The sequence below is a fragment of the Astyanax mexicanus genome, chromosome 11 (genome assembly GCF_023375975.1).
Source record: "Astyanax mexicanus isolate ESR-SI-001 chromosome 11, AstMex3_surface, whole genome shotgun sequence".
Classification (NCBI taxonomy): Eukaryota; Metazoa; Chordata; class Actinopteri; order Characiformes; family Acestrorhamphidae; genus Astyanax; species Astyanax mexicanus.
Window position 1 is genome coordinate 42489823 of NC_064418.1, and position 27125 is coordinate 42516947.

The following is a 27125-nucleotide window of genomic DNA, read 5'->3' on the forward strand; positions in this document are numbered from 1 at the left end:
AAAACTAACTATCTTTATACGAGACATCATATTAAATAAAATTTTAAGAACTCATGTCAAATAAACATACAGGTAGGTGAATTTCAGGTGAGAGTTAAAAGTCTCTTATTGGTGTGGCACTGTGGCCATCTGTTTATAATATGAGCAGAATAAAGAGCAGAATTCACAAATGTGTCATTGATCGTGTCATGATAACCAATTTTTAGAGTGATGTACTGTTCCTAAAAATTATTACTATAAAAAATAATTGTCATTTTAAGGTTGTGCTATACCACTATACATATATTGATGGTAAATATATATATATATATATATATATATATATATATATATATATATATATATATATATATATATATATACATATATATATTCATTTAAAGGTTACCCCACAAACTTACAAATACACACAAAAACCAAAAGAGCACAACCCAAGCAAAACCTCATTCATTTAAAAAGCTTGTTATCTATCTAGCAACCGCGCTTCTTGGCCTTGGTTACCGCCAGCCCTCTGTAGATATCTGCTTTCCAATTGGCTGTGTTCCTTCAGCTGCTTAAAATCTATTGGTCCTCTCTGCCATCAATCTTACCCCGCCCACCTCCGACCACACCGCTAACGTCAGCTAAGCCTTTCTCGACGCTGGTTGGACAAGTCACGCCATGTGTTCTTCGATCTAAAGCTTTGGATTGGTGGGAAGCACCGCCCTCTCCCCGCCCACACTGGCAAGAGAAGCGTCTGATTGGCTACCAGAGACGTTGCGAGGCCTTCGCGCGCGTTCACATTTTCCGATTCTCGAAGCCGCTCTTGGCGTAGCCTCGTTTTCGCCTGCGTCGGCTGGGTTGGCCGGGCTGCTGGAGTTACGCAGATTGCGTAGCGTTGGGTCTGAGTGACAAAGAGAACGAGCGGCGAGCACGGAGAGAGGCAGTTAGAGAAGCAGCAGCCGCAGATCTTCTGAGTCGGTTTTACGGCTCTCGCTCGGCTTGGACCGCGGTTTTTGGACCGTTTTTAAACCCTCGGCTCGTTGGTTTTGTGATTATTACGGGTGTATGGAGTTACCAGGGGCGGAGAGGCCGTGGGTAACCGTGTTGAAGGCGGGCAGCTGGGGAGCAAACGCTGGAATCATCGGCTGAAGCGAAGTGAAGTGAAGGGGAGCCGCCATGGCTGCTGGTGCTGCTTCTGCTGGGTCGTTGAGTTCCCACCTCAGTATATGAAGGGAATTTAGCGTTTTTTAGGCGGATAGTGTCGGTTTTAGCTGGATGAGGAAAGATTTGAGAATATATTTGTGTGTGGCTTGTGGAGATAATTAGTGGTTAAAGCTGAAAAATAGAGTATTAGCTAGATATAAGTTAAAGGAGAAAGGAGATTCTAGAGCTAGCTTACCTAGAGCTGTAGGAGATAGCGTTAACTAACCTATATATGCCTTTTTGGTTGAGGTTTGAGGCTTAAAGGGAACATTGGGAAAGGCTATTATCAGGACAGTGCACGGAAAACTAGCTAGCTAAACTCAATAATCCAGAAAATGATTTGAGAAGCATTGAGAAGCTCTTTAGCTGGCTAGGACAGGTCAGGAGCTCTTGGGAGACCTTCGGCTAGCCAAGCTAGCGTGAGTTTAGCTGTTCAGTAGAGGAGCTTTTCACCACCTCCAATTTTGTGCTCAAGAAAATAAATAAAAAAGGGACCTCAATACGGATTTTATTCCACATCAAAAAACAACACATCTGTCAACCTATCTATCTATTAAACAAGCTAGTTATCTAGCTAAGTGTTGGACTTTGTGGACAACAGAAGAACAGGCAGCTTAAAATGTCTGGACGGCCTAGAACCACCTCCTTCGCAGAGAGCTGCAAACCAGTGCCGCAGCCATCCGCCTTCGGCAGCATGAAAGTCAGCAGTAAGTGTTCCCGTCCTCCTCCTCCTTTTACTGCACTGCTCACATTAAAACATCAAAAATCTGCTTCCAATTTCTATTATAACCTCTCCTCACTAGACGTGGCGGACGTGCCGTTTTCAGTAAGTTAAGCTGTTCAATAAGAAATAGCGTACAGCTGTGGGCATGGGGTCGATTCAGTCCTTAGCTGAGATTTGGGAGCTTAGGGGAAAAAAGAAAATTAGGGCTGGGCAATGTGGTGAAAATATGGCATCACGATATTTAGACATAAAGACATGTACTTTTTTTCTTGATACACATATATACGTGTATATCTATATAGTAGACGAGTTTAGCACGCAGGCAAATGGATAATTTTAATGGCAGGTCCTTAAAAACTGATATACCCTACCCTAGGCTAGGGGTGTGTGATATGGCTCTAAAATACTCATCACGATATTTCACAGAATGTTCGTGATGATAATACTTTTGGCGATATGAATAAACACTGTATTCAAAGAATTATTTAAATAATACACTGCTACAACAAATTGAAAATAAGATTTTATTGTTGCACACGATTTGATCCAATGATTAGAATGACCAGAATGTCATGATACTAATGATGCACTCCAGATATATATCTCCATATATCCAGGACTGAAGTAAAATAAATGATTCTGGACAGATATAATCTGCTTCTAATAGATAATATATAATGGGAAATAAGAACAATGTACATTTTTCTTTTGCTAAAGACAGTAAAAAAGTAGTATCTTGATGTGATAATTAGGGATGGGTGATTTGGCACGATATTTCAGGATATTGTTCACGATATTCAAAAATGTTGGTGATAATATTGTGTTTGATACAATATGGCACACCCCTACCTTAGGCCAGTGTTTTTGGACCATAGACTGTCCCCTAAGATTATTGTAATTAACAGTAATTTGATTGTCCTTTTAATGCCATGTTATGCTACTGATATATTGATGAAAAAATTGTGAGTTAAGATTTACTGTCCCCAAAAATTATTACGATAAACAATGATTGTGATTTTAAAGCCATATGCCACTAATATATTGATAACCTTTTTTTTAGGGAATATACTGTCCCTAAATATTTATGTGATGAATAAATGTAAGGTCATGCATACTATCCCACTGATATATTGATTATATCTACTGTGTACCAGATTATTGTAAAAAAATCTCTTTAATTCAATGATGTGCAGCAATAATTAAGCAAGGATCACTGTGCTATTTATAAAATAAATAGTATATGAATTAGAGTATATGAATAACAGAAGTAGCGAAATCTGCCACGCTGATGCACTTTGTCTTGTGTGTTAAAATACTGTCATGAAAATTACTTTAAATATTGTGACATGGTAAAATATTATATCACCCAGCTCTGTCAGTATACAGTTCATATTGATATCTGATTTGTATTGTATTAACCGAAATCAAGAATCAATACATTTTTATTGTCCTAAACATTATTACAATAAACAGTATGATTGTCATTTTAAGGTCATGCTATGCCACTAATTACTACTACTAAGGAATCCTGTTACAATAATCATTTTTTTTAGGTAATATATTGACACAGACTATTGCATAAAACAATATGATTGTCATTTTAATGCTGTACTATGCCACTGATTATATCAATGATAAATCTTATCATGATATTTTTAGACAATATATTGTCCCAAAATGTATTACAGTTGTTTTAAAAGACCAATGGTCATGCACTAGCTGGATGTGAAGTTGGAAATTTTGCAGAGAAAGGATTTAAGCTCTTTGATGCACTGTTGCGTCAGACGTACAGTAAAAATCAATAACTGCTGACTGACAGTCTTGTGGTAATGCAGCAAGAGGGTCAGACTAGTTGTGAGAGCAGACTCAACTGTTATTGGAGGCCTGTCAGTCTCCAAAATTGGAGTGTGCTGCACTGTGGACTGTAGATAGACCTTGGCTGTGTTCCGAACGTGACCCAGGGCAGAGGTTCTGGACAGATTTGTCCATTGAGTAATGCCATAAAAGAACTTATTTTCTGAAGAATCTTTTCACAGTTCTTATTTATATTATAGGTACAAATGTTTGGACACCACTTCTAATAAATACCTTCTCTTTAGCTGCTGTAAGTTGAACCCATTGCTAATGCAGATGTGAAAATGCACACATGCACAGCTGGTCAAGTCCTTGGAGAGACATGTGCTTGAGCAAGAGAAGCAAAAACTGTGAAGGGATCTTGGCCATCAGGGACCAAAATTGACCGCGCCTTCTTTAGTTTAATACATCAGTAATGTTCATCCTCAGAAAGTGAGGCTGCGTGAATGCAAGGTGCAGTACACACAGAAACACTGGGGGCAATGCAGACAATTAACAGCATCATCATAATGGAAAGTATTGAAGAACGGCTACCTGCATCTGCATGATGATTTTTTTTGCCTTTTCTGTAGCCTGTGCTATGATTGTTTTGTAAGCCTGTTGTGGGGTGGGACAATATTCAATATATCGATATTGTAATTCATACTGTATTGTTTCAATTGCATCGATATTTGACGTCTAATATTGATTTTTATTTTTTATTGAAACATAGACGCTCAAAACCCCTGAGACTCACCCCAAGTTTGACTTACTAAAGTTACAGATTCATTACTCCTTGTGGTGGTGCTAATCAAATGAATAGGGAAAACCTGTAGTGAAGAATATTGGTTGTTAATCTCTGTGAAACTGACACCAATAAATCCATTATTTTTGGCATTTGATTCTTTAGGAGTATTTATTCTCTTCAGTAACACATATGACTTGAAGTATTGTACTGGATTGTTTTGTAATGGATCGATTATTGGAAAATTACAGTATTGTGATGTCATCATTCTCACGGGCAATGTATCGTGATATATTGTAAGATGCCCTGCGACTCTCTCCCCTAGTACAGGCCTTTGCATACTTCAAGTAAAGCAAAATTTGAGAGCATTTCAATAAGCCAAACACATCTTTGTGAGCTTAGGAGCTTGTATACTTTCTTTGGTTTAAGTTTCCTGTTGCATACACTCCTGACCAATCAACTGCTACATGACCTCTGTGGCTTTTTTTTTTCCCACACACAATTACAATGTGAAAATTGGCTCTGCAAGAAGTATGCTGAGGCCTTAACACGCGTTCTTCAAAGGAAAGTATGTGAACCGTTACATTTACAACACAGCCAATTGTCTACAAGAATGGATGGCCAGTGAGCGAGTATATCTTCCAGCTTTAGTTGGGTAAATGGTTGCTGTCGATTTGATTGTGTCGGCTGGTGCTGTTTTTCCTTCTCTTTCCCTTCAGGGTCTTGATGGAGGCAGTAATTTTGCCACCTGTTCTTTAGAGCTCTATCCAGGAATGGCTCCAGTTGCCTGGGTAGTTTTTGGAACTCCAACAGCGGAGGCTTTCAAAAGACAGCAGTGCTATAAAAGAGTGCAAGTGTTCCTGCAGCGCAGTATGGGCACTGTGCTCTTAGTGGGTAAATGCCAAGCCTACTTGTTTCTGTGCTGTTTGACATTAAGTCTATAAAAACGTGCAGAATTATAATTTTTCAGGTGAATATAATGGTGATCTAACACAATAAAACAAATACTATAATATGTTTATTCATGGTTTCTTTCAAAATAAGGTTATTAAAAATGTTTATTCTGCTTTTGTCAGTGTAACATTCTCTACTGTTCAAAGAAGGCTTTCTACTAGATTTTGAAGCAATGCTCTAAGAGTTTGATTTCATTTAGCTACAAAAGCATTACTGAGGTCAGCATGTTGAATAATCACCACCCCACCTCTTCCCAAACTCCCCAAATTGTCCAAAAATATTGGATGGAGCTCTATCGTTCCAGAGAACACAGCTTCACTGCTCCACGGCTCAGTTATATTGGCGATACTTATCTACAGGGGCTAGATGACAAGCTGTTTGTACCCATCTAAAGTATCTGAATTCATTCATTTATAAACCCTGTCCGAAAACCTTTGGATATGTAGCATTGTATGTTTGTGTGTTTAGTGTGTCTTCTAGTTTTAGTTAATCTATCTCAGTGTTCTGGGGAAAGCTGAAATGTTATTAAAAGTAGCTGCTGGCTTCGCTGCCTCGGAGCAGAAAAATGGTGGGCGGAAAAAGACTGCTTGTAAATGCAAGGTGGGATGTGCTGTTTGGATTGAACACAATAACTAGCCATTATAATTCAGAGTTTAAGCACAGTGAGTGTGAGCTTGAGCGGCTACAGGATAAGGAAACTCTGAAATCATTTTTTAAAACAATTATTTTTAACCAGGTAACTAATAAATTCCTCAGTTTTCAGCTTCTAATACAGCAGGACAGCTAAACGAGAGAAATCCAGATCCTAGGATTGAGCGTTATAATTGATGAAAAAACTCTTATCTCGATATGCTTAAGAGAAATGGTGATATCATATGATACAATGCAATATTATTATACCTTGTTAGAGTTTTAATCATATTAAAATATCAGTATTTATTTGTAATGCCAAAAACACTGCAGGTTGGATATATAAATACTAAATAACTGTGTACCTAAATTATGTTTTTTATTTAATTAACTAATGTATAAAGCAATAGTAGTATTGTTGGTTGTAAAAGATGTAAGATAATCGGTTAATATTATTAGTCCCACAGTGAGGACAAAATACTCTGGTATAAGTATTTACAAACAAGTCAAAAATATTCTTGTTTTGGAACTAAATAAAATGCAGATGGTAACCAATGTAGCAGATTTTTTTTTTTTTACAAAAAGGTGATATATTTGTATATTGTATATTTCCCAGCCCTTGTTTCATCATGTGTATCAAAGGAACCTTTATGGCTTTGGCACATGACTGCCAAAGAAAGGTAATTTTATGATATCGGCATTTAAAATGTTTGTGATATTTGATACTGAATAACTCACCCAGTTTCTTTCTTAATTTAACTTGAAGAAAGATCCTAATTAATTCAGTGCAGAATGAGACTGTGGAAAAATTACCACTTTCCAAATGATTTATTTCACAAGCCATAAAATGTATCATCCACTTCATACCCCAGATTAGATTAAATCACAGCAAAACAGAAAGCTTACACAGTCCAATTAGATGAAGCTGTTTAGCTCTGTAATTTGAGTTTGATTGTGCAGATCCTGAAGGCATAAAGCGTGGTGGCCTTCACGCAGTAAAACTCACTCTGTTTTAGTGCAGATTTGGTACAGATGGTGTTACCTTTCACCATACTCCATTATCGTGTGTAAAAGCTATCCTGCAGCCTCAGCACAACTCCTTGTGCCGTAGTGTGTGGGAGTGTTCCCACCTTTGCGGTCACTGGGTTTGTTTGACTTGTTATTGATGTGTTCCTGTTTCACCTTATCCATTACAGTAGCTCCTGAGCTGTCCAGCTCTGCACCAGGCCAGTTCAATAGAACCTTAACTTTCACTGAAGGGTAACTGATGACACAAAAGCACAATATACATTCAGTAATAAAACAAACACATAAATAACACTGATCAATAAAAATGTCTGAATAGAATAATTTATTGTTTATGATTGGATCCTAACAAACTATGAGAGTTAGTGTAATAGTAAGTTTTAGTTTTAAAATGAAGCATTGTTAAGCAAATCAGAGATGATGATGTTTCCTCTTTTCATACTGCTCAATTTAGCTTCTAATTGGGAATTTCCATTCCACCTTAAATAGAATTTCATTCAAGTAAATACTGTACTTGAATGTAAGTGCTTGAATGCCATTGCTTTTGTTTTAAGGTAGGAAGGAGAACTTTAGCCAGGAGTCTAGAACTAGGCTGAAGAGGCTAAATATTTAAATGGGAACAGATTAGTTTTGCCACATCAAGTACTTTAGGCTGACACAGATGTGCAGATGCACACACCCACAGCTTGTCCTTGTAGAGAGGTACTGCCAATAGAATAGGACTCTCTGGAGCAGATTAACCTGAAGCTTTTGAAACCATGTCAAATTCAAGGTGTGGTCTAGAGCGGTATAATTCACCAGTATTGAGTACTGTGGAGCAGTGGAATAATGTTCCTTAGAATAATTGAGGTCAACCCAATACTTTTGGGATTATTTGCAGAGATGAAGGTGACATGGAGTGGTTAGCAGCCCACATCTAGGGCTGCAACGATTTGTTGATATAATCAACAATGTTGACTATTTAAATTTGTCGACTACATATTTCATTGTCGACTAATCATTAATTTTTAACAGTACTGCATTACAGTATAAGTGCTGGGGACAACAGCCCAATGGGAGATGGATAAATGGCTCACTCACACAGTTTACACTCAACTTAATCTGTGTCTCCAAAAGTGCCCAAACACAACAGATTACATATTTACTCAGTAAATATCAGTACTTTTCACATTTAAACAACATCCAGACATTTAAATGCCTTTTAAATCTCATGTTTAGCTGTTTCTATTGTTTATAGATGGAGGGCAAGGCTGAAATCATTGTTGACTTATCAACTAATCTAAAAAAAAATAATAATCAAATTAGTTGACTTACTAAAATAATCATTAGTTGCAGCCGTACCCACATCCTCAAGTATACATGATCTGCTTAATTCAAAGCAGGAACATCTGTGTTCTGAACTAGTATACTGTATATATTTGTGTAGTTTCACATGGAACCTTGGCAAAGATTGCATTTATTCATAGCTGGTGCAAGTAACCTGGGTAATATTTTAGATTAAACTGCATTTGCAGAGTTCCTTTTAGATCAGAGGACATCGTTACAAACGATCCACTCCAGAGTTTGTTTGGAACCTTCCCTCAAGAGCCTTGGATGCAGGAAGAAATGCCCAAAGTACAGTGTGTGATCACTGTATCCACACCTGCCAGACTGAATGAAAGGGCAGATGTGAAAGCACCCTAACCTTTAGGCTGTGATACCCACTCTTGTAGGTCATCAGCAGTGCCAAAAGATGATATTCAATATCAGTTTTTATCCCCCTCCTAGTAAAGAAACAACACGACTATCTTGCAGTGTTATAGCAAGCATCTACTCATGAAACACATGAAACGAAAACAAAAACTTGTTTCCCAATGAACTTCATCCAGCTTCCGCTTACACTTCTCTTTGATCTCATCACATTCATTTGGAAGACGCTCAAAAAAGCCTCCCACGGCTTGTAAAAATTAGCCAGCCTTTGTTCTGCACTTCACAAGTGGCCGAATCACAGAATCAGCAGACCCTATCAGCAGGAAATGACCGCCCCACCGACGCCAGTCTGTTGAACGGCACGACAAAGCAAAGCTGAGATTTTTTTCCTCCACAATGCAAATCTGTCATAAATGGATAAGTGCAGTTACATAATACTGGGTTAATGGCTAAAGGAGTCTTTCAGAGTAACAGGCATAAAATGAAGGTTGAACACAATAACAGTAGAGCGACGCATCTTTGCTTTTCTGCCGCTGAGCAGGACACTCCGTTTCCGCCTCTCAAACTTCTACACCTCCGCTCTGAATGACAGCGAAGATTCCTATTTCTCTAGAAAACACTGACACCCTCCCACAGTCCCTTCACTTAACTCTACATGGTGTTCTTTTATATCTTGAGACCTTAAAAGCTGTCTACAAGTTCATCACTGTTCCTGTGGAACAGCTGAGGATCTTGCACTGTTTGAAGATGGAGAACGGGGACTCCCCAAAGAGGAATCCCTGTGTGTGAAATTAAAGCACTGTCAAATCTCTCTCTTCTCCCTCAGGGACTTCTCTCTCTCTCTTTTTTTTTTTTTTATCTTTCTTCTTTGTTCTGACTGCTCATACATAGATAGTAATTCTGAGTGAGGAGGCAACTGTCTTGTAGGCAGCCCAGTCTGTTCTTTCTCTGTTTCCTACACTCATTGAGGAAGAGCCCATCTGTTGTAGTTTCTTTTTTCTTCATGATTTAAAGCTGCCCTGTTTATGATCAGCTGTCGCTTCCTTTGTTTAACGGAAAACTTCTTTGTTCAGTAATACGCAAGTAAACTTAGTCATCCAATTAAACCTGTAATGGGGATTTCCTAACGCTGAAAAGTGAAGTTTTTTGCCTCCTTCTATTGATTTTGTGCAGATCAGTGACAGTTCTACCAAAATCTCTGCAAGCAGTAGCTGTGTGCACAAGGCAAAGAGGGCAAAGATTTTTCCAACTTTAATCATTTTAATTCATGTTTAAATAAGGTATTGACAGGAAGTCTATTTGAGTAGACTTTATTTTTGGTACCTGGTGTCTGGCGTGTTATCTACTACCACAGATGGATCTCTTACAATAACTAATTTTTGTGTGGACGATATATTGTCCCAGAAATAATTGCAATAAACCTTAAGCAAGAAGAGCCAATCAGCTTGCTGTTTGCAGAGAGCAGAGGAGCGTGCTAGTGAGAAAGCCCCCTAGCTATGGAGATGAGCACAGGTGCAGTAGCCAGCCAGTTATATTTATTTTTGGGCCAGACACTAACAAAAATGGTTTATGAGGTTTTTATCAGATTCTATCAGTGATGTAAAATATATTGTTCAAATAGTATTTAGACTTTCAGTGTAGAGTATTTTTTTTTTTTATCTGTCCCCATTCAAATAGGAGGCTGGTCTTGTATAATTGAATATATCTGCCCGGCCAAGTAGCCAAGATGGTCGTTGAGTGAACTGACTTGTATATGAAGATTTTAAATTTGTTAATTGTTGTTTGTTTGGATCTGTCTTAGTTCAGTCTAAACTGTAGTTTTACGATTGCAAAAGAAAACATGTATGCTTTTTAATGTCTGCAGGGGTGAAAAAAGCTGGTGGCAAATTTAATGGCCAGAAATTCAACTGTTAAGTAAAATTTAACTGTAAAGTGTCTTTTTTTGATAAACAGGCATAAGGTCAAAAAGATTTCTTGTATATCAGGACATATAAATGATTTAAGAGTGGACTAATTAAATGATACCTGAATGAGCCACATATGTCTTCTGCCTTCTTTGATGTAGTCCAGTGGCTCTGCTTGTAAGGTCTACAGTAAGTCTCTGTCTCGAAAGAAATGTTGAAGAGTAAATCATGTGATCTGTCCCAGTCATCCTTCCTGTAAATAATAGATGAATGCTACTTGAGGGCTGGTCAGTCTTGTCCAGATGGTGCAGGTCAGGTTCTCTGCAGGATCAAAAGGTCATGTTATGGATTTGCTCACATGGCTCACAGTCACAGGTTAAAATAATGAATTGTTTCCCCCTTTTGTTCTTATTTTCTTTCAGTGGCTGCATGTTGGATGTACTCCAGAGCTTTTGTTTTAGTACCCAGTTTCTACTGATTCTCGAGATTAAGATCAGACAGTTTTAAATCTCATGTACTTTCTGTTTGTTTAAAGCGAATACACCCATTTCAAGCAATGTAATGGTCTTTGGACACACACTTCTGTGCGTCCTTTAGTAAGCTGTAGGAAACAATATAGTGTAGGATTCTGAGCATGCTGGATTAGAATTAGCAATTTGGTGTTTGGTTTAGAGTTTATGTAGTTGCCATTGTCTATTATTGTCACTTAAGCAAAGACAGTAGGAGAGTGGGATAATGTATTTATTCCAAAAAAAACACTGTATTGGCTGAAACCCATGTTTTTCAGTTGTCTATTTTATCTGTATTCGGGATTTTGCACAAATATTGACGTAGAGGAAGGTCTTATTATGGACAGGAAGCTTCATCCATGTCCTCATCAATATTTAACTTTGAGCAAAATTGAGCCTTTATTTCTTTTTTTTTTTTTTTTAGGAGATCATTACAAACAGTAATGTGTAAAATCGTTTGACATCTTTGTTACCAATGAACACCTGTAAATGGCATATAAGAACCACTGGTTGTTTAATAAAAGCAATAGTGAAATTATGTCAAAATGAATAAAAACCTGCCAAACGTTTTTATTTGGTTCAGTTTCTATTTTTTTTTATTTTTTTCATTTCAGTGCGTCTCTGAACAACATTAATCTTTTTGCTTGATGTTAAAAACAAAGAACAGCTTAAGTCTGTTAGATGTCTGTAATTACTGACAGCTGCTCAGAAGTGTGTAGTTGTGTTTCTTCTTCTCCTTTGGATAAAATGGTCTCTGCTTTCACGCGGGGAGATACACAGTGCTTTTAAAGGCCGTTTACAATAAGATGCATGGACACACGTCTGGGAATCTGATTAGAGGGGGCCGCTATAGTGGCGGTGGCAGGATCTGAAGTGGGACGTGGGGCTCGTCAGACTGCCTCCCCTGGGTTTGTTTGTCGGAAAGGCAGCTGTCCAGGAACAATAAGAGCCTTGTTTAGCATTTAAAAGCCACTGCACCGACCCTCTCATGTGAGTGGATGGCGAGCGAATAAAAAGGATAAACCTGACATGTTGTCTTTGTGGGTTGCATTGCTCTTTATTTTTAAACATATTTTTTTTATTATAATTTTCTTTTTATAAATGACTCAACTTGAACAGGTTTGTTGAGCATTAACTCACTGCCTAGTGATTGGATGTGCAAATGCCTACACTGCTTGTTTATGTAGTCCATGTAGATTAGTATTACCAATAGAATAGAACTATTTGAAGAGGAAGAAACACAAAAACATATTGGCATAATGCCTAATGCCAGGAATGCTATAAAGGGTTGTAAACCCCTCCTGCATTGGGCTATAGAGCACTGGAACTGTTTACTTGAAGAAAAAAAGCACCTCTCAAATACATAGGTTTATGAAGAAACACCTATATTTGCAGGTGTGATTTTTAACCCTGCTGGAATGGGAATTTCCGTTTCATGTTTGGTTTAGGGTTTATGTAGTCACCATTGTCTCTCATTGTCACTTAAGCTAAGCTTACCATTGTTGCTTAAGGGATCTCAACAGTGCTGGTCATTTATGAACTCAGCTACCAATATTTGCTTGCTGAGTTTGTCTGATTTCATAATAATGCTGTTTAAGTAAGAGAAGGGTGTTCATTAGCTGACCCTGTATTCACACCTGTAGCATACAAAAGGTGACCAGGCATTTTTTTGTAAGCTACAAGCCTCAACATTTATACAAATACATTTTTATGTGATGAAGTGATAGTCAAATTGCATTGCAAGTCTGATTTCTCAAACTAATCAGAGACACAGGGCTCAAAGGTCCTCAAGTTCTACTGTCAAAATGTTTGTTTCTACTGTACTTTGTTTACTTTGTTGTTGGTGTCTCTGGTGAGTTGGTTGCTCAATGACATTCCTCATAGGCAAGTCTGTTCATTTAAGTCTGTTCAATCTTTGACATACAGCTCAGCAGTTATGTCCAGTCATGCAAGACCAGCCTCCATTAATTAATGTTGTTTCTGTCCATGGGTAGCTTTCTTGATTAGCATGCATGCTAAATGGCCACACCAGTGCACAATCACACATGACTGTGCAAGGCCATAAACGAACACACAAGAAACAAACTTAGGGCTATTTGAGCAGTGCCAGTGTGAATGCAGGGTAAGGAAAAGTGATGTAGGGTTTGTACTTTACTGACTTTTAAGTAAGTATAAGAATATAAGATGGAATTCATTGCTTTCCACCTCCTTACCCTGTGATTCTGCTGATAAAGAAACAGAAAAACAAAGTTCTTAGCAGTAAAGAGGGAAGGCCATTGAAGGGTCAGTGGTTTTTGGATGTTGTGGTTAGCCTGAAAGGAGAAATAAGCTTATCCTGCCAGTGCTTGATGTTGTATTTGCAGTCTACAGGGTTTGTTTTCCATGTGTTTTCTGTGTTAGATTTTAAGACAAAACCTTCAGTAATTATTAGTAGTGAGCAAATATATGGTAATATAATGCTAAACTGTGCAGTGTGTTACTACATCAGTCAAAGTAGATTACAGTAGTCCAGTGTCCATAGCTGATGCACTCAAAGTCCTTCAGGGGCTGGGTTTTTAAAATACTTAGTATAGTCATAACTGTGTCATATCTCTGTAATAACTGGCTTTTGCAGTTATCATCATTTGGTTAATCTGCTGTAGTAAAACTGTATGACTAGTTTAACGCTTTTCTAGCAGAATAAAAGCAGAAATTATTTGATACAGTAACTTCCAGTATATGAAAAGTAAGTAATTAAGCATCAACTTCAAGTAAGGAGTAAGTTTACTACCTATTCACTTTGACCAACTGAGCATTTTCTAACTGTAAAATAGGAGCTGTACAGTACTTGGATAGTAACATTAGCTGAGTTTACATATGTTTCAGTATATATTTTTTTAGTATAAATGTTACTCACATGGGAATCTGTGGCTTTATGTGGTCTCAATAGGTCTTTAATTTAATGTAGAACTGTGCTGAGAACTCGAAACACTGCTCAGAATCATGAAGTGCTTGTGCATGCCTCAAAGTTTGTTTCTACAGTTTGACAATATTTCATAAAACTCAGTTAAGATTCCTTCAAAACAGTGATTACAAAAGAAAACAACTTCCCATTGGATGCATGCTGTCAATACCATCTTCATTACTTTGGAGGGTCTTAGCCAAGTGTTGTACGGTCACTGCCTTATTATACCTTGTCCTCCTTTTGGAAATTGTGCACTGTAAAGCTTTATGGAACTGTGTTAAGCTGTAATTAGTTAGGTTTTAACACATGTTTGTGTGTGTGGTGAAATTAGTCACACAAACCTATTCCAAGATTGGTTGTAGACCATATAGGAATCCAGATAAACTCTGAAGAACAGTATAGACAACCACTGGGCCTCAAGCTGCAGGAGTGTTTTCGATGAGAGGAAAAATGGAGAGTGGGGGATGGGGGAATGAAGGAGGCTCCATGAGCAGGAGAGGGTGTGGTGCTCTCACATGCTGTGACTGGGCTTTGTACTTACTGTGAGATGCTGCTGTAATGCTGCTGTGGATTTTAAGGAAGCTCCACAGCAAACTGAGGGGACGGATGGTAAAATTAAAGGAATGGCTGGTTAATCCAACAGAACAGTTTGTAAAATTGATGGAACAGTTTATTAAACCCAGGGGATGGACTGTAGAATAAAGAGAACAGTTTTGTAACTCAAGGCATATTGTAGATTTAGAGGAACAGTTTATTAAAGTGATAGATTATGGACATATTTGAGAATTGAGAGGAGCTGTTTATTAAACTGAGAAAGTGGATTTTTAAATTTGAGGATGGGCAGTTAAACCGAGGAAATTGATTGTAGAATTGAGGGGAAAAGTAAAATTAAGGGAGCAGTTTTTTTTTTTTACCTCAGGGACTTATTTAGAATTGAGTGAACAGTTTATGAAACTGAGAGAAAAGGTTGTAAACTAGAGGGAAAGGTTTAGTAAATTGAGAAATTGTTAGGTTGAGAGGATTAACTTTTAAACTTAGGGAATGGTTGGCTAACTGAGGAAATTGTTGAATTGTGGGAATGGGTTGTAATATTGATTAATTATTGGTTATTAAACTAAGGGAATAGTTTATAATATTCCCTGTCTCTAAATATTGTTTTGGTAACTTTGGTAGATTCTTTAGAGGCTTCATGCCTACCATTAGGGGTGGGAATCTTTTACTATCTCACGATTCGATTCGATTCCGATTTTGGGGGCCACGATTCGATTCAAAATCGATTTTTGATTCAAAACGATTTGATTTATAAAAATTTATTGAAAACTTATTGAAAAAAAGCCTCCAAAATATACACTGGTCCTGGAGAAGGTAATGTGTTACAAAAACAATAAAATGTGCAGGAATGTGGGTCTTCAGTGACAGAGGAATCACTGGGATATCACAATGACGTTAATGAACAATAAATAAATAATAAATAACACTGCTTTATTATAAGGCTACTAGCGGTGGTGTGTAGGTGACGCTGCTGGGCTGATGTGATGATAGCAGTGGAGCGCTAAAGTTCAGGAGCAGCTGCTGATTAACTAGTTAATTTTAGGCCGTTGTATTTCTTCAGAAAGGGGGCAGGAGGTGGAGAAATTAATTCATATTGTGATGGGGAGCTGAAATTAGCTCTGATTAGCTTATTGTTATTTTTCCGTTCCGCCTTAAATGCTGCAGCCCGCTGCCACCTGCAGCGTTATTTAAGGTGGAACTGGAAAGTTAGCTAGTTAGCTAGCTAACAGAAACTGAAACTAACTACTAGCGATCTTTTTTATGCTTGTTATGAAGCATTCTGCCATAAAACATTAAAACTACACGTTAATCTAAGGTAATATAGTGCTTGTTCTGCCATCTTACCGGTGATTCTCATACACCTACGCTCTGTGTGGGTCTGACGGTAAGTTCAAACTGCAGCGGCCACGGTCGCTTTGGGCAGTGGGAGGCGGAGCGAAAAACGCTTCGTGCCGCTGCAGTGTGAACTTACTGTGAGGGGTAGGGCCAAGGGAAGAAATGGGATTGGACCTTAGAATCGATTTTGGGACATTTTAAATCGATTCTGAATCGTAGTAAATGAGAATCAAGATTCTTATGTGAATCGATTTTTTGGCACACCTCTACCTACCATAGAGAAAAATCTTAATACTTGAACATTTACAGAGTCCTATTCCAGACCTGTTTTGTTCTCCTCGTGTTCTTCTTTTTTATTTTCTTTCTTCCTCACTGTATTTCCTCCTCTTTGATTTGTCTTTCTCACACCCCAGCGGAAGTGACTCCTGTGAATGGGCTTGAACTCTGCTTGATTCACCCAAATCCACTTCCTGTGCCGGAGTACATCAATGCGGTTTAGCGTTGTTCAGCCGATTACTTGCTTCATATTCTCAAAGCCAGTTCTGTGTTGGGTACTGAATAGGGAACTAGAAGGGTGAAAAATAAATGGGTATTTTTCTTTTGCTGTTCTTTTAGAACAATCTTTTTTTGTTTTGTACCAGACTTCCCATATTAATCTTGTGACTCACTTTTCAGTTTAATTTCACATTTAGCTTTTTTCACAACTGTTGTCACAGAGTTGCAGTAAAATAGTGAAAGTTTCAAACTGGCTGTTCTGTAATGATCTGTGATGGCTTGTATATCATTTCACATTTCTATACCATCTTAATACCAGCACTATGATGTGGTGATGGTTTGTTATACACAGCGGTTTTAGTTGGCACTCTGGTGGGCAGCACCTGCTCAACCAGATCCGTAATCACAGTGTTGTTTGTTTGTAGCCTAACCAGACTGTGGTTGATTTACATCAGTTTTCTGCATCACTACATGAAGTAGGCCTCAACTGGTGATGAGACCTACAAGATATTATGTTGTTCATCTAATAGTTCCAAGCAAAGTGGACTATATTTTATTTGTCCTGCATTAAGGGTTAAATTCGAGCCATGGGCTATTTGGAATGGAATTTTGGCGTTTTCACACCAGCACTGTTTGGTCCAGTTAAACCAGACTCTGGGTTGTTTGTCCCCTTAATGCAATTCAGTTAAGCAGGTGGGAAAACAGGAATCGCACTCCGGTGCAGATCAAAACAATTGAACCAAGACCTGCTAGTGGAGATGGTCTCAGTCTAACTCTGGAGCAGTTTGCTTGTGGTGAGAATGTGATCTGGTCTCAAGTAAACAAACTCATCAACTGATGCAGACCATAGAAACCAACTACTGGTGTGAAAACGCCTTTAGACTGCACTGTGTACCAAACCTCAGTTATTGTCAGTTGTTGCCTTTTCAGAACACAGGTATTTATTTAGCAGCAGTTCCTTAATCTGAGTCAGTCAAATCAGAGATCTAATCATTTAAATTAAACAAAAAGTGATTTCCACTAATGTTTTTTGCTATATGTTTGTCTGGCATTGTGTAAATTTCACTTACATGTGATTTGACTAACACTACTGAGGTAAGTTTATGATTAAAATAACACAAATGAGGTAAGTCTATGACTACAACTGCACTGTTGATGTAAATGTGTAGCATAAGAGTATCATTATTGATATACCGTAAATTTGTGATTTAGAATATCAGTAATGTACAATAAGTACTGCTAAATTGCAGTTTTCTAATGGCTTTTCTTAGAAAAGGTGGCAAAAAGAGAAGGCGTGCTCTATATTCTGCCTTTGACCAAATGTGTTGTGAAATGTGAAATTTTCATCACAAGTCTCTGTTCAGCTTGTGGCTGCTCAGCTTTGTCTTAAGATATTTTCTTTTCAGACAGAACATACTGCATGTACAGCTCAGCTTTCCATGGTGAGCACTTTTCGTTGCACCGTAAGTTGTTAAATGAACATCAAAGGGCAGCTGCTGTCCTGTGTGTTATTTCTGCTTTTAGAGTTTTATAGGGAGTGTATTTGTTCACCTTCTGAACTCTTTTCTGAGTACTGTTTTGTTGGTTTTGTATTTGGTACGGCCACTCAGCCTGTTTATCTTTGGGGTTGTTTTCTTTTTCCAGATGCCAAAGGGAAATTTAGCGTCTGCAGTTCTAAACTCAACCTTGCATCACAGTGGAGTTATCATTAACTCATGCTGTTGCGAAAATAGGAAATATTATGTGGGTGCAAAAACTGTAATAATATTAATAATAATAATAATTTAAAAACTACTGAAAATGAAATGTAATAATTGTATTTTGCTATTTGTATGAGGAATCATCAATACTTTATAATCAGACCTATTCTTTTGTGCATGCTGTCTTTCATAGCATAGTTATGTACATTTTTAACAAAAATTTAAAAGCTTTAAATTCTTGTTGTTGCTCCTCTGACTGTAACTGTTAATTCTGCTTAAAGAACATGCATGGATTGTTCCTGTATGGATTTTCAACAGACAATTGTATTATGATGATATGAAACATTGCTGTCAAAAGAGCAGAAAAGTTTAAACTATCTTAAGCTTGTATTAAACTATGTTTTCAATCCTGTTTAAGCTCAAGTCGAATTTTCTTATCTTTTACTTTTCATTTTTTAGAGGCTTTATTTGTGCAGCCGTTTAAAACATACATATGTTTGAAAACCTCCAGAACTACTACTAGTAGTAGTAGCAGTAGTAGTAGTAATTTAATGATAAATAATAAGTCATTGTTATTTTGACTATTTTGACAAGATTCTAAAGTTTAAAGTTTGTAGGACTTTGTAGGAAATTAGCTGCGGCCCTTTGGTCTGTCTGAAAACGATTATCGGAGCGTTTGTGAAAAACACGGAGTACACAAATGGAAGGAATGCACAAACAGCATCATTAGATGTTCTCTGCTGCAGGCAACTAACAGAAAGCTACCCCACTTCCATTTAACATGATCTGTTTAATAAATAAAACCTTTTTAAAGACCCAGCTGCAGAATAAAGGTATATATGTAAATAAATTAAAGTAAAAAACAGGGTGAATTGATTATTTAGAAACCTGTTATAAATGCACCAGTACACTGCTGGGCCAGTTGATTTCTGGGGCTTTGTACTAAGTTAGTGGCAGCACTGTAAACTCTAACCTGCTAAACCCCAGCACTTTAGATTTGACTCAGGGATTCACAGGGAGGACTAGAGCAGCACTGATTGTCACGTGGCTGTTTGAGTTATCAGGTGGTTTTAGTGATCAGATGCTAAAATCTGCATGTATGAAGCAGATCTGCTGCTCAGACTTAGAAGCCTAAACAAGCCTCCCAGTACATTCCACACATTCACCCCCACTGCAGCCCACCACACCACCACCCTCTTGAGTGACTTTGAAAGCCTAGTGGCCATCTGCCATTTCCCTTGAAAAAAGGGGGAGTGGTGGGGTGGGTGAGTGGAGTTTCCAACCCCAGTCCCCCCCAGTCCCTGTGAGAAGTGATCAGTGACCACCACAATACAATATTTATCATATATAACCTGTCTTAATATATATATCATCTGAATAACAGCTTTTGTATATAAACTAGGGCTGCATAATAGTGGGAACAATTTACACAGGGATATTTTGTTGTCCAATGATGTATATTGTGAAATTAAAAATACAGCAATTTGACCAAATTTAGTCAGAAGTCAGTGATCCAGCATGTGATGTTAAAGTGGCAGTCCATATTATATACTGATTCTAAACTGAAACAGAAGCATTTCTAAGTGGAGAAGGGATAGAATATTGTGTTTGATGGTACCAGTGTGCTGAACCGACCATCCCTGCTAAGTCTCTCTGACTGAACATTATCTGGAATCGGGTTTAAAATGATTCTTCTGCATGCTCGGTGCAATTACCCATTCTCATCAGAGAGGGCCCTAAATTCCAAAACTTGTGTAAATTAGATTTAATGAAGCCATTTGTGCATTAAAGATTGGAGTAAAATAAATGGTATTAGTAGATATAAACAATGTTATGTAAAATGTAAACATTTTGAATTGTTATTTGAATTAAGCGGCAAAAAAGTGCAAAAAACTTTGACATTGCAAAACACATTGCATACATTGCACAAAACATTGTGTTGGGCATGGGTCGGCAATAGGCATGAAATAGAAATAGCACTAACAGAAAAAATAAATAAAATGCCTCTCTGGCCCCCGGCCAAACTTAATTGCTGACCCCGGGTGTAGGGTATGTGGTGATGCTGAGGCTATGGCGTAGATTCAACATAGGTTACGGGCGAAGGTTCAATGCAGATGTAAAAAAAAAAAATAATAATAAAAAATAATAACCTTTAGAATCAACTTTCTAGAGATCTCAGTCTCAGATTGGTTAAAAAAGAAACTCCTTTTACTCTTAGATTTTTATATATATGATGTTGTGTTTATACTTTGGCAGTTTTCTTATTGTAACACCCCTTACAGCGTTTTTACAGACAAGAGTTCTCAAGCTTTCTGTCTCTCTCTCTTTGTCTGTCTGGTTGTGTCTCTCTCTCTCTCAGCCTTGCTCGCTCACTCTCTCTGGGCCGTGTGACCACTGGATAACCCTGGTTGCTTAGACACCCAGTTTGAATTGTGTGTGTGAGCGAGCGAGAGAGAGAGGGTTGGGGGGGTTGATGGGATGAGATGAGCTGTTGAATAATTTGCTGATGTCTGGACAGACAGGGGTGGCCAGAGTGCAGAACACTGGGGCATCTATGTGTATCTGTGTTCATTTTCTGCTGATCAGATTTGTGTGTTTTCCTCTGAGACTGTTTTGTATGTTTGTCTGCCTTACAGTTAAATGTAAGGTTCGGAGGTATTCCTCCTCTTTCCTGTTAAAAATTCTACAACAGAAAATAATTAGGCCAATTTTCTTTTCAGTTTAACTTAGTCAATTAACCAAACTCCCCCTATCAGTAGCAATGTTCCCAACATTAGAACAAGTGCTGTTATACCTACCCACAGTGCAGCAATACTAGTAGAGACAGGACTGATCCGACACAATATTGATATCGGGGCTGATATTGAATGCATCAGATATTGGGTGATCCATATTCCAGTCCGCAGCTTGAGCTGGACAATATACCTGCTGTAATGTTAACACGAAACACATCACTGATCCAGATTACAGTTCCACGGTTTACTCTGAACCTCTAGCAGTTTCAGTCTGCGGCTGTCTGAGTAAACTTCAGCTATTTGTCTACAAAAAAAATCTTAATTGTCTGGAGAGTTTTCACTTTGGAAACGCCATACAGCAGAATGGCTGCGCAAGTCTCCTGCAGGTCTCCTGCTCAATCAGTGCAAAAAAAATCGTCTGGAGCCCTGTCTTTAATATTTAAGGTATGTTTAATTTTTTTGTTAATATTTAATAAAAAAAAATATTTCTTTTAAAAGAAACTATTGTGTGTTTGTATATAAAGTGTGTTAAATGGATTACTTTTTAATGCATTTACATTAGATACACTAGTGTATACTCTTCAAAGGTGTGTGGTCTGTGTCAGCCTCATTATGTAACCTTAATAATAGTACTAATAATAAACTAAAAGAGCCCTTTTATTAGTATTTGTATCAGTATTGGCAGTTTTATATCAGTTTTATATTGGAATAGTTTCAAAGCTGAAAAAAGTGGGTCATCCCATTACTAACTACTAGGCAGCCAACACGCTCTGAGGACAGTGACGTATTCCCAGTTCTGATACATCATCCAGCAGAGGCCTGTGCCAGCATCATATAATACAAAGGGAGTGATGAGGGGAGAGAGCATCATCTACCCACCCAGACAAAACCAGACAATTGAGCTCCGGCTGCTGATGGCAAGCAGCATGACTTAGCAGCCAAACTCTTGGTCATCTCACATAGTGTCAGTGTGATGGTGTGCTGAGCCACTCTGAGCCCTAATGTTACATGATTTTTAATCCCCAGCTGTCCTTTACATTGTGTAATGACTTAAGATGAGTTTTTGGCTGAAAACGATCCAAATTAATGCCCCTATAAAGATATTTTTTGTATATTTAAACTATTCATTTTTACACTGGTGACATGTTCCCTTTTTCCCCCTCATGAAGCAACTAAATCAGTGCAGCAGTTCTGCTCTCGTGCCCACCGCCATCTGTGCTTTTTGTACTTTGGGGAAGATGTGGGTCATCTGGTGAGCAGGTGGGAGGCTCAGAGATTGTGTCAACACACACACACGCACACACACACACACACACACACACACTTGCTTGTGATCATGTGTGCACCAGACTGCTTAAAAAAAGAAAAGAGGCCTGTAGATCCAGACACACACGCACTCATTACCTTGTGCTCACCATCATGATCAAAAATATATGTGGAGAAGTGAGCACACACAAACACACACACACACAAACACACATGCATGCTTGCACACACACTCCTGTCTGACTAATCATAATTTATTAATAGAGCTTACAGGATTAATCGCTGCCTGCTGCAGAATGATGCAGGCCTCCACACTGAGTTCTGATTGGCTCTGCAGCATCTGGGCTTTATTATGTCATTCTCTCTTTCTACCCATCTATCTACATTATATGGACAACTATATTAGGACACCTGGGTATTTAGTGTTTCTTTAGAAATCAAGAGTATTAAGAGTTTATCCTGTTTTTGTTGGCATCACAGTTTCTTCTGCCCAGGAAAGGATTCCTACTAGATAGTGGAGCATTACTTTGAGGATTTGATTGCGTGACAAGAGCCACTGTTAGTGAGATCAGTATGTTAAATGATCACCATCCCACCTCATTTTCTCTTAACTGTCCAACTTATCCCAGAATTATTGGAAGGAGTACCATCACTCCAGAGAACACAGTTTCACTGCTTCACAGCTCAGTGCTGGGAACATTATACCCTCTAGCCCATGCCTGGTGTTTGGTATCTTGTCAATAGGTTTGTTTATTTATCTGCTCCAGACTTTCCTTTTTGTTTGGCAGTACTCCCTATAGGGACTATAAGGACACGCTCAGTATGTGCAGTTGCACATTTGTATAAGTGCTGCCTAAAGTAACTAACTAAAGGCGTTCATTAGAAAGGCTGTCAACAAATATTGGCCCTTTAGTTTTTTTAACTCTTAGCTTTTTAACTCTTCTCAATTAACAGTCTGTTTAGTCTATTTGTCATGTCAGCAGACACGGCTGGATGAAGAAATGTATTGTGACAGTTATATCGGGGTGTAATTACCTGAGACCAGTGAACGAGACAAAATTGTACAAATTGCAGCGTGGTGCTACGCTGACATGTTCAAGCGTTAATTTATCTTGACACTGGAATTTACATTAGAATGGGTAAATTGATCCTGACAGCAGTGCTGAGTGAGTGTGTGTAATTAATTTACTGACATCCTGATCCCTTATGACTAAAAGAAACCAGCTAGCTCATTAATTTGTATGTAGAAGAAACTGAGCGAGTGTGTTTATGTGGATCTGTATGACGTACCTTTTTGAGCAGAGATTTTTTTTTTTTTTTTTAATCATTATTTTTTTTTTCCTATTCTTTTTCTCATCGTCTTTTTCTCCTTGTATTGTCACTACATCATAGTGTTAAGATGAATTTTGGGTTATCTGATGAGTGTCCAGTACAAAGTACATGTGTAAACTTGAGATGGTAAGATTAATTGTGTGTGTATATATATATATATATATATTTCAGCCAAAATATGTGATTGAGGCAGTGGTGCGTATGCTCATTACCAGCCAGTGTTTTACTCCCTGACTCGATTCTGTCCTTTCAATCTATTATCTGTTTCTCAATCCTTCATATTTATAGAATGTGTAAAACTAGTACGCCTTGTGCAGTAAGCAAAGTGAGTTCCTTTTTTTGTAGCGTTTTTAGTGTGCGCTGACGCATTTTGAGAGTCCGTACACAGCACAAGAAGTCTCGCAAGGTGACGCATTACCAAGTTTGTCTGGTGCGGTTAATGTAAAATATAGCCCCGTCCTCCATCAGTATTGACTCCAAAAACATAGATCAGTCCGTTTCTTTCAAACCAGAGACACATTTAAAGTGTACACATTTTGACATTCATCATTCAGTGATCAGAACAACTAGAATGCCTGTAAGGCCACATTCATACCACCTTTACTATCTTGAGGCTCTCTTTCTGTCACATTATCTTATTTCTCTCTCCCTCTCTCTTTCTCTCTCACTTGGTTGGGTAATTGGGGTTAAACACTCAGCTGACAGAAAGCTGTTTGAATTATTACTGCGGTTTCAATCCGCTCTCACTACACTCCTGACCTTTTTAAAAATTCCTCCTTTCATCATATCCCCTGTTCACGCTAATCTTCAGCTGGAAAACTGCTTTCATTTCTGTGTGAAGTTGATGATCCTCCTCCAGCTGCTTGCACTGTTACTGCCTTAAAAGTTCCAGAATTTCAGCTAATAACACAGTGAATGTATTGTAGATCTGTATGGACTCTGTTTGCTGGATGGGATGAATCGGTTTTTAGATTAGGTCCTATTGAAGCTGAGTTTAGTGTAATATACCTGAAGTATACTAGTGTGCTTTGATACCAGTACAGTGCTAATTCTGTGTTCCTTGGGCTATATAAGGAAACTGACCATCTTTTAATATTTTATAATATAAGTCTCTAGTTTATAGGCATCAATTTGATACTACTACGATCGTACAGGAGTTAGAAATGTGTGTTTGTATGCTATAGTTTATTTACACTACTGATTGTAGAGCTGGACAATATATTGATATTTTGTTGAATCATGATAAATTTTGTTATTGGAACAACAATATTCATATCGAGGATATTATCATTGCTTCAGTATCAGTGACCCAACTGTACATTTTATTAGAGTGTAAATCATGTTAAATTGAATCGTTCAGTTAATTTGTGATAATCTCTACATATATTGAGAAAATAATATTTTAATATAATTTTTTTTAGAAAAGCATTTTCAGAAAAGCAGGCTTGCCAGGGCTGTACAGCATAGCCAGTGGACTATTGGACCAATTAGGTGTGTTCTAAAACTTTTGACTGTCCACTGTATAAGCAGTGGAAATTGAGATGCTCACTTAAATGTAAGTTTTGTGGCTTTTTCTAGTTGTTTATGTATGAGGAGGAAATATCAGTGTGGTTACGCAATGAGAGCGGTCGTGTGTGTGTGTGTGTGTCCTTGTGTGTAACGGTGTCTGTGTGCGGTGATTTTGTGCCGTATTGATCTGGTTGTGCTTCATCACACATGGCTTGCTTTGTGAGTATTAACGTCAGATGTGTAGTAGCTCTTTCGTAACGGCGGTTACGCTTCATGTTGAATTGGCTTCTCTGGCCTTTTGATGGAGAGATGAAAGGCTGTGAGGGCCTTTGATAAAATGGCCAAGCGGTTAATTCAACAAAGCGACTCACAGCGTTTTACAATTCTGATTGCTCTCCAGTGTGGACTAAAATTACACACACACATACAGAAACAGAGCAGGCACGTGTGGGGTAAGTTTAGATAAACATTGACAGGTTCTGGCATCTGCTGCAGGTGTACTTCCACAAATGTGCTGCAGCTCAGCCAGCCAACTCAATCACTGCTCAAAATCTTTCCAGCCATTTCCAGCCAAAACTATGATTCAGGAACAGATGAACTTAAAGCTCGTAGACCCAGCTGCATGTCAGCCTTCATTCCACATCAATTCATTTAGTTGAGTTTCTTTCTGCCAAATAATTGAACAAAGAAAAATGTTAAAAAATCTATAAATGTGTGATGTACGTAAAATGAGTTAGTTGCAGTGTGAGCAAGAAGAATAAATTACAAGACCCGGATTTAACTAAGTGAATGATGTGGGTTTGCTGCAGGTCTGCAGGTTTAGGTTCAGCAACAGTATGTGCTGAAAGAATGAGGTCAGCTGACTACCTGAATATACTGAATATAGACCAGGTCATTCCATCAATGGATTTTTTTCCTACCTGATGGCACGAGCATATTCCAAAATGACAATGCCAGGATTCATGGGGCTGGAATTGTAAAGGGTGATTCAGGGAGCATGAGATCATCATTTTCACACATGGATCCAGAACTTAACCCTATTGAGAATCTTTGGGATGTGCTGGAAAAGGCTTTGTGCAGCAGTCAGGCTCTACCATCATCAATGCTGCTGCAAGATCTTGGTGAAAAATGAATGCATCACTGGCTTGAAATAAATCTTGTGACATTGTGTGCTGCAATCAAAGCTAAAGGTGGTCCAATGAAATATTAGTGTGTGATCCTTTCTTTTTGGCCAGATAGTGTATATAGCCTATTCAGCCTTTGTGAATGTATACCATTTCAACAGGCAGTGATCCGATAGCATTTTAAAGTGACAGTCATATCTTCAGCTATCTTCATATGTGAATAAACAGATAAAGACAATTTGCTATTCTGATATCTGTGTTTGCAGTAGTTCTTGTATCAGAGCCATTAGCAGCACCATGGCTGTTCGGGTAATCAGAACACGCTATTATTACCAGAAAATGATTACCTCCCGGTCGCTGTGCTCATCCAATGAACATCGCCTCGCTTTGCCAAACAAACATTCACAAAAAAACAATCCAGACTGTTCTCGTACAGAGTTCCATAATGGTGGAACAAACTACCTTCCACTACCAGATCAGGAGCATCAGGAGCGTCTCTCGCTATCTTTAATAAACTCCTGAAGACAGAGCTCTTAAAAGAGCTCTTACTCTCCTAACACCTCTAACAAACTACCTACTTCTAACCTCATTTCCTTCTTCCACTTCTCAACTCCTCTACCCCACTATTTCATTTTGACCTCCTTTAGGCCCTATCTAAAGATGTTTTACCTTCTATTTAACTTCTATTACTTTTGTACTTCACTATTGTAAGTCGCTTTGGACAAAAGCGTCTGACAAATGTAATGTAATGTAAAATGGTCCTGCGACCTATCAGACACATCTGCAATTAATATGTATGTACTGAAGCATATTTATGCCATTTATATTAATATTTTGATCTCCCCAATCAGGAACACAACTGCTTTAAATTCAAAAGAAACTCTGTCTTAAGGAACGATTCTTTAAGCTCTACTTAGGACTTGTAGGAACTTTT

The 27125-nt window shown here is 38.1% G+C and overlaps 1 protein-coding gene across 2 annotated transcripts in view; it reads left to right on the forward strand.

Moving 5' to 3' along the window:
* Positions 1-838: 838 nt before the first annotated feature.
* The window catches only part of gsk3ba (glycogen synthase kinase 3 beta, genome duplicate a), a 56879-nt gene continuing 30592 nt past the window's right edge, over positions 839-27125 (forward strand). For both annotated transcript variants that reach the window (XM_007233073.3, XM_007233074.3), the window contains exon 1: positions 839-1892. In XM_007233073.3, the coding sequence (XP_007233135.1) occupies positions 1805-1892 (88 nt within the window). In that variant the 5' untranslated portion in view covers positions 839-1804. The remainder of the gene's footprint in view (positions 1893-27125) is intronic.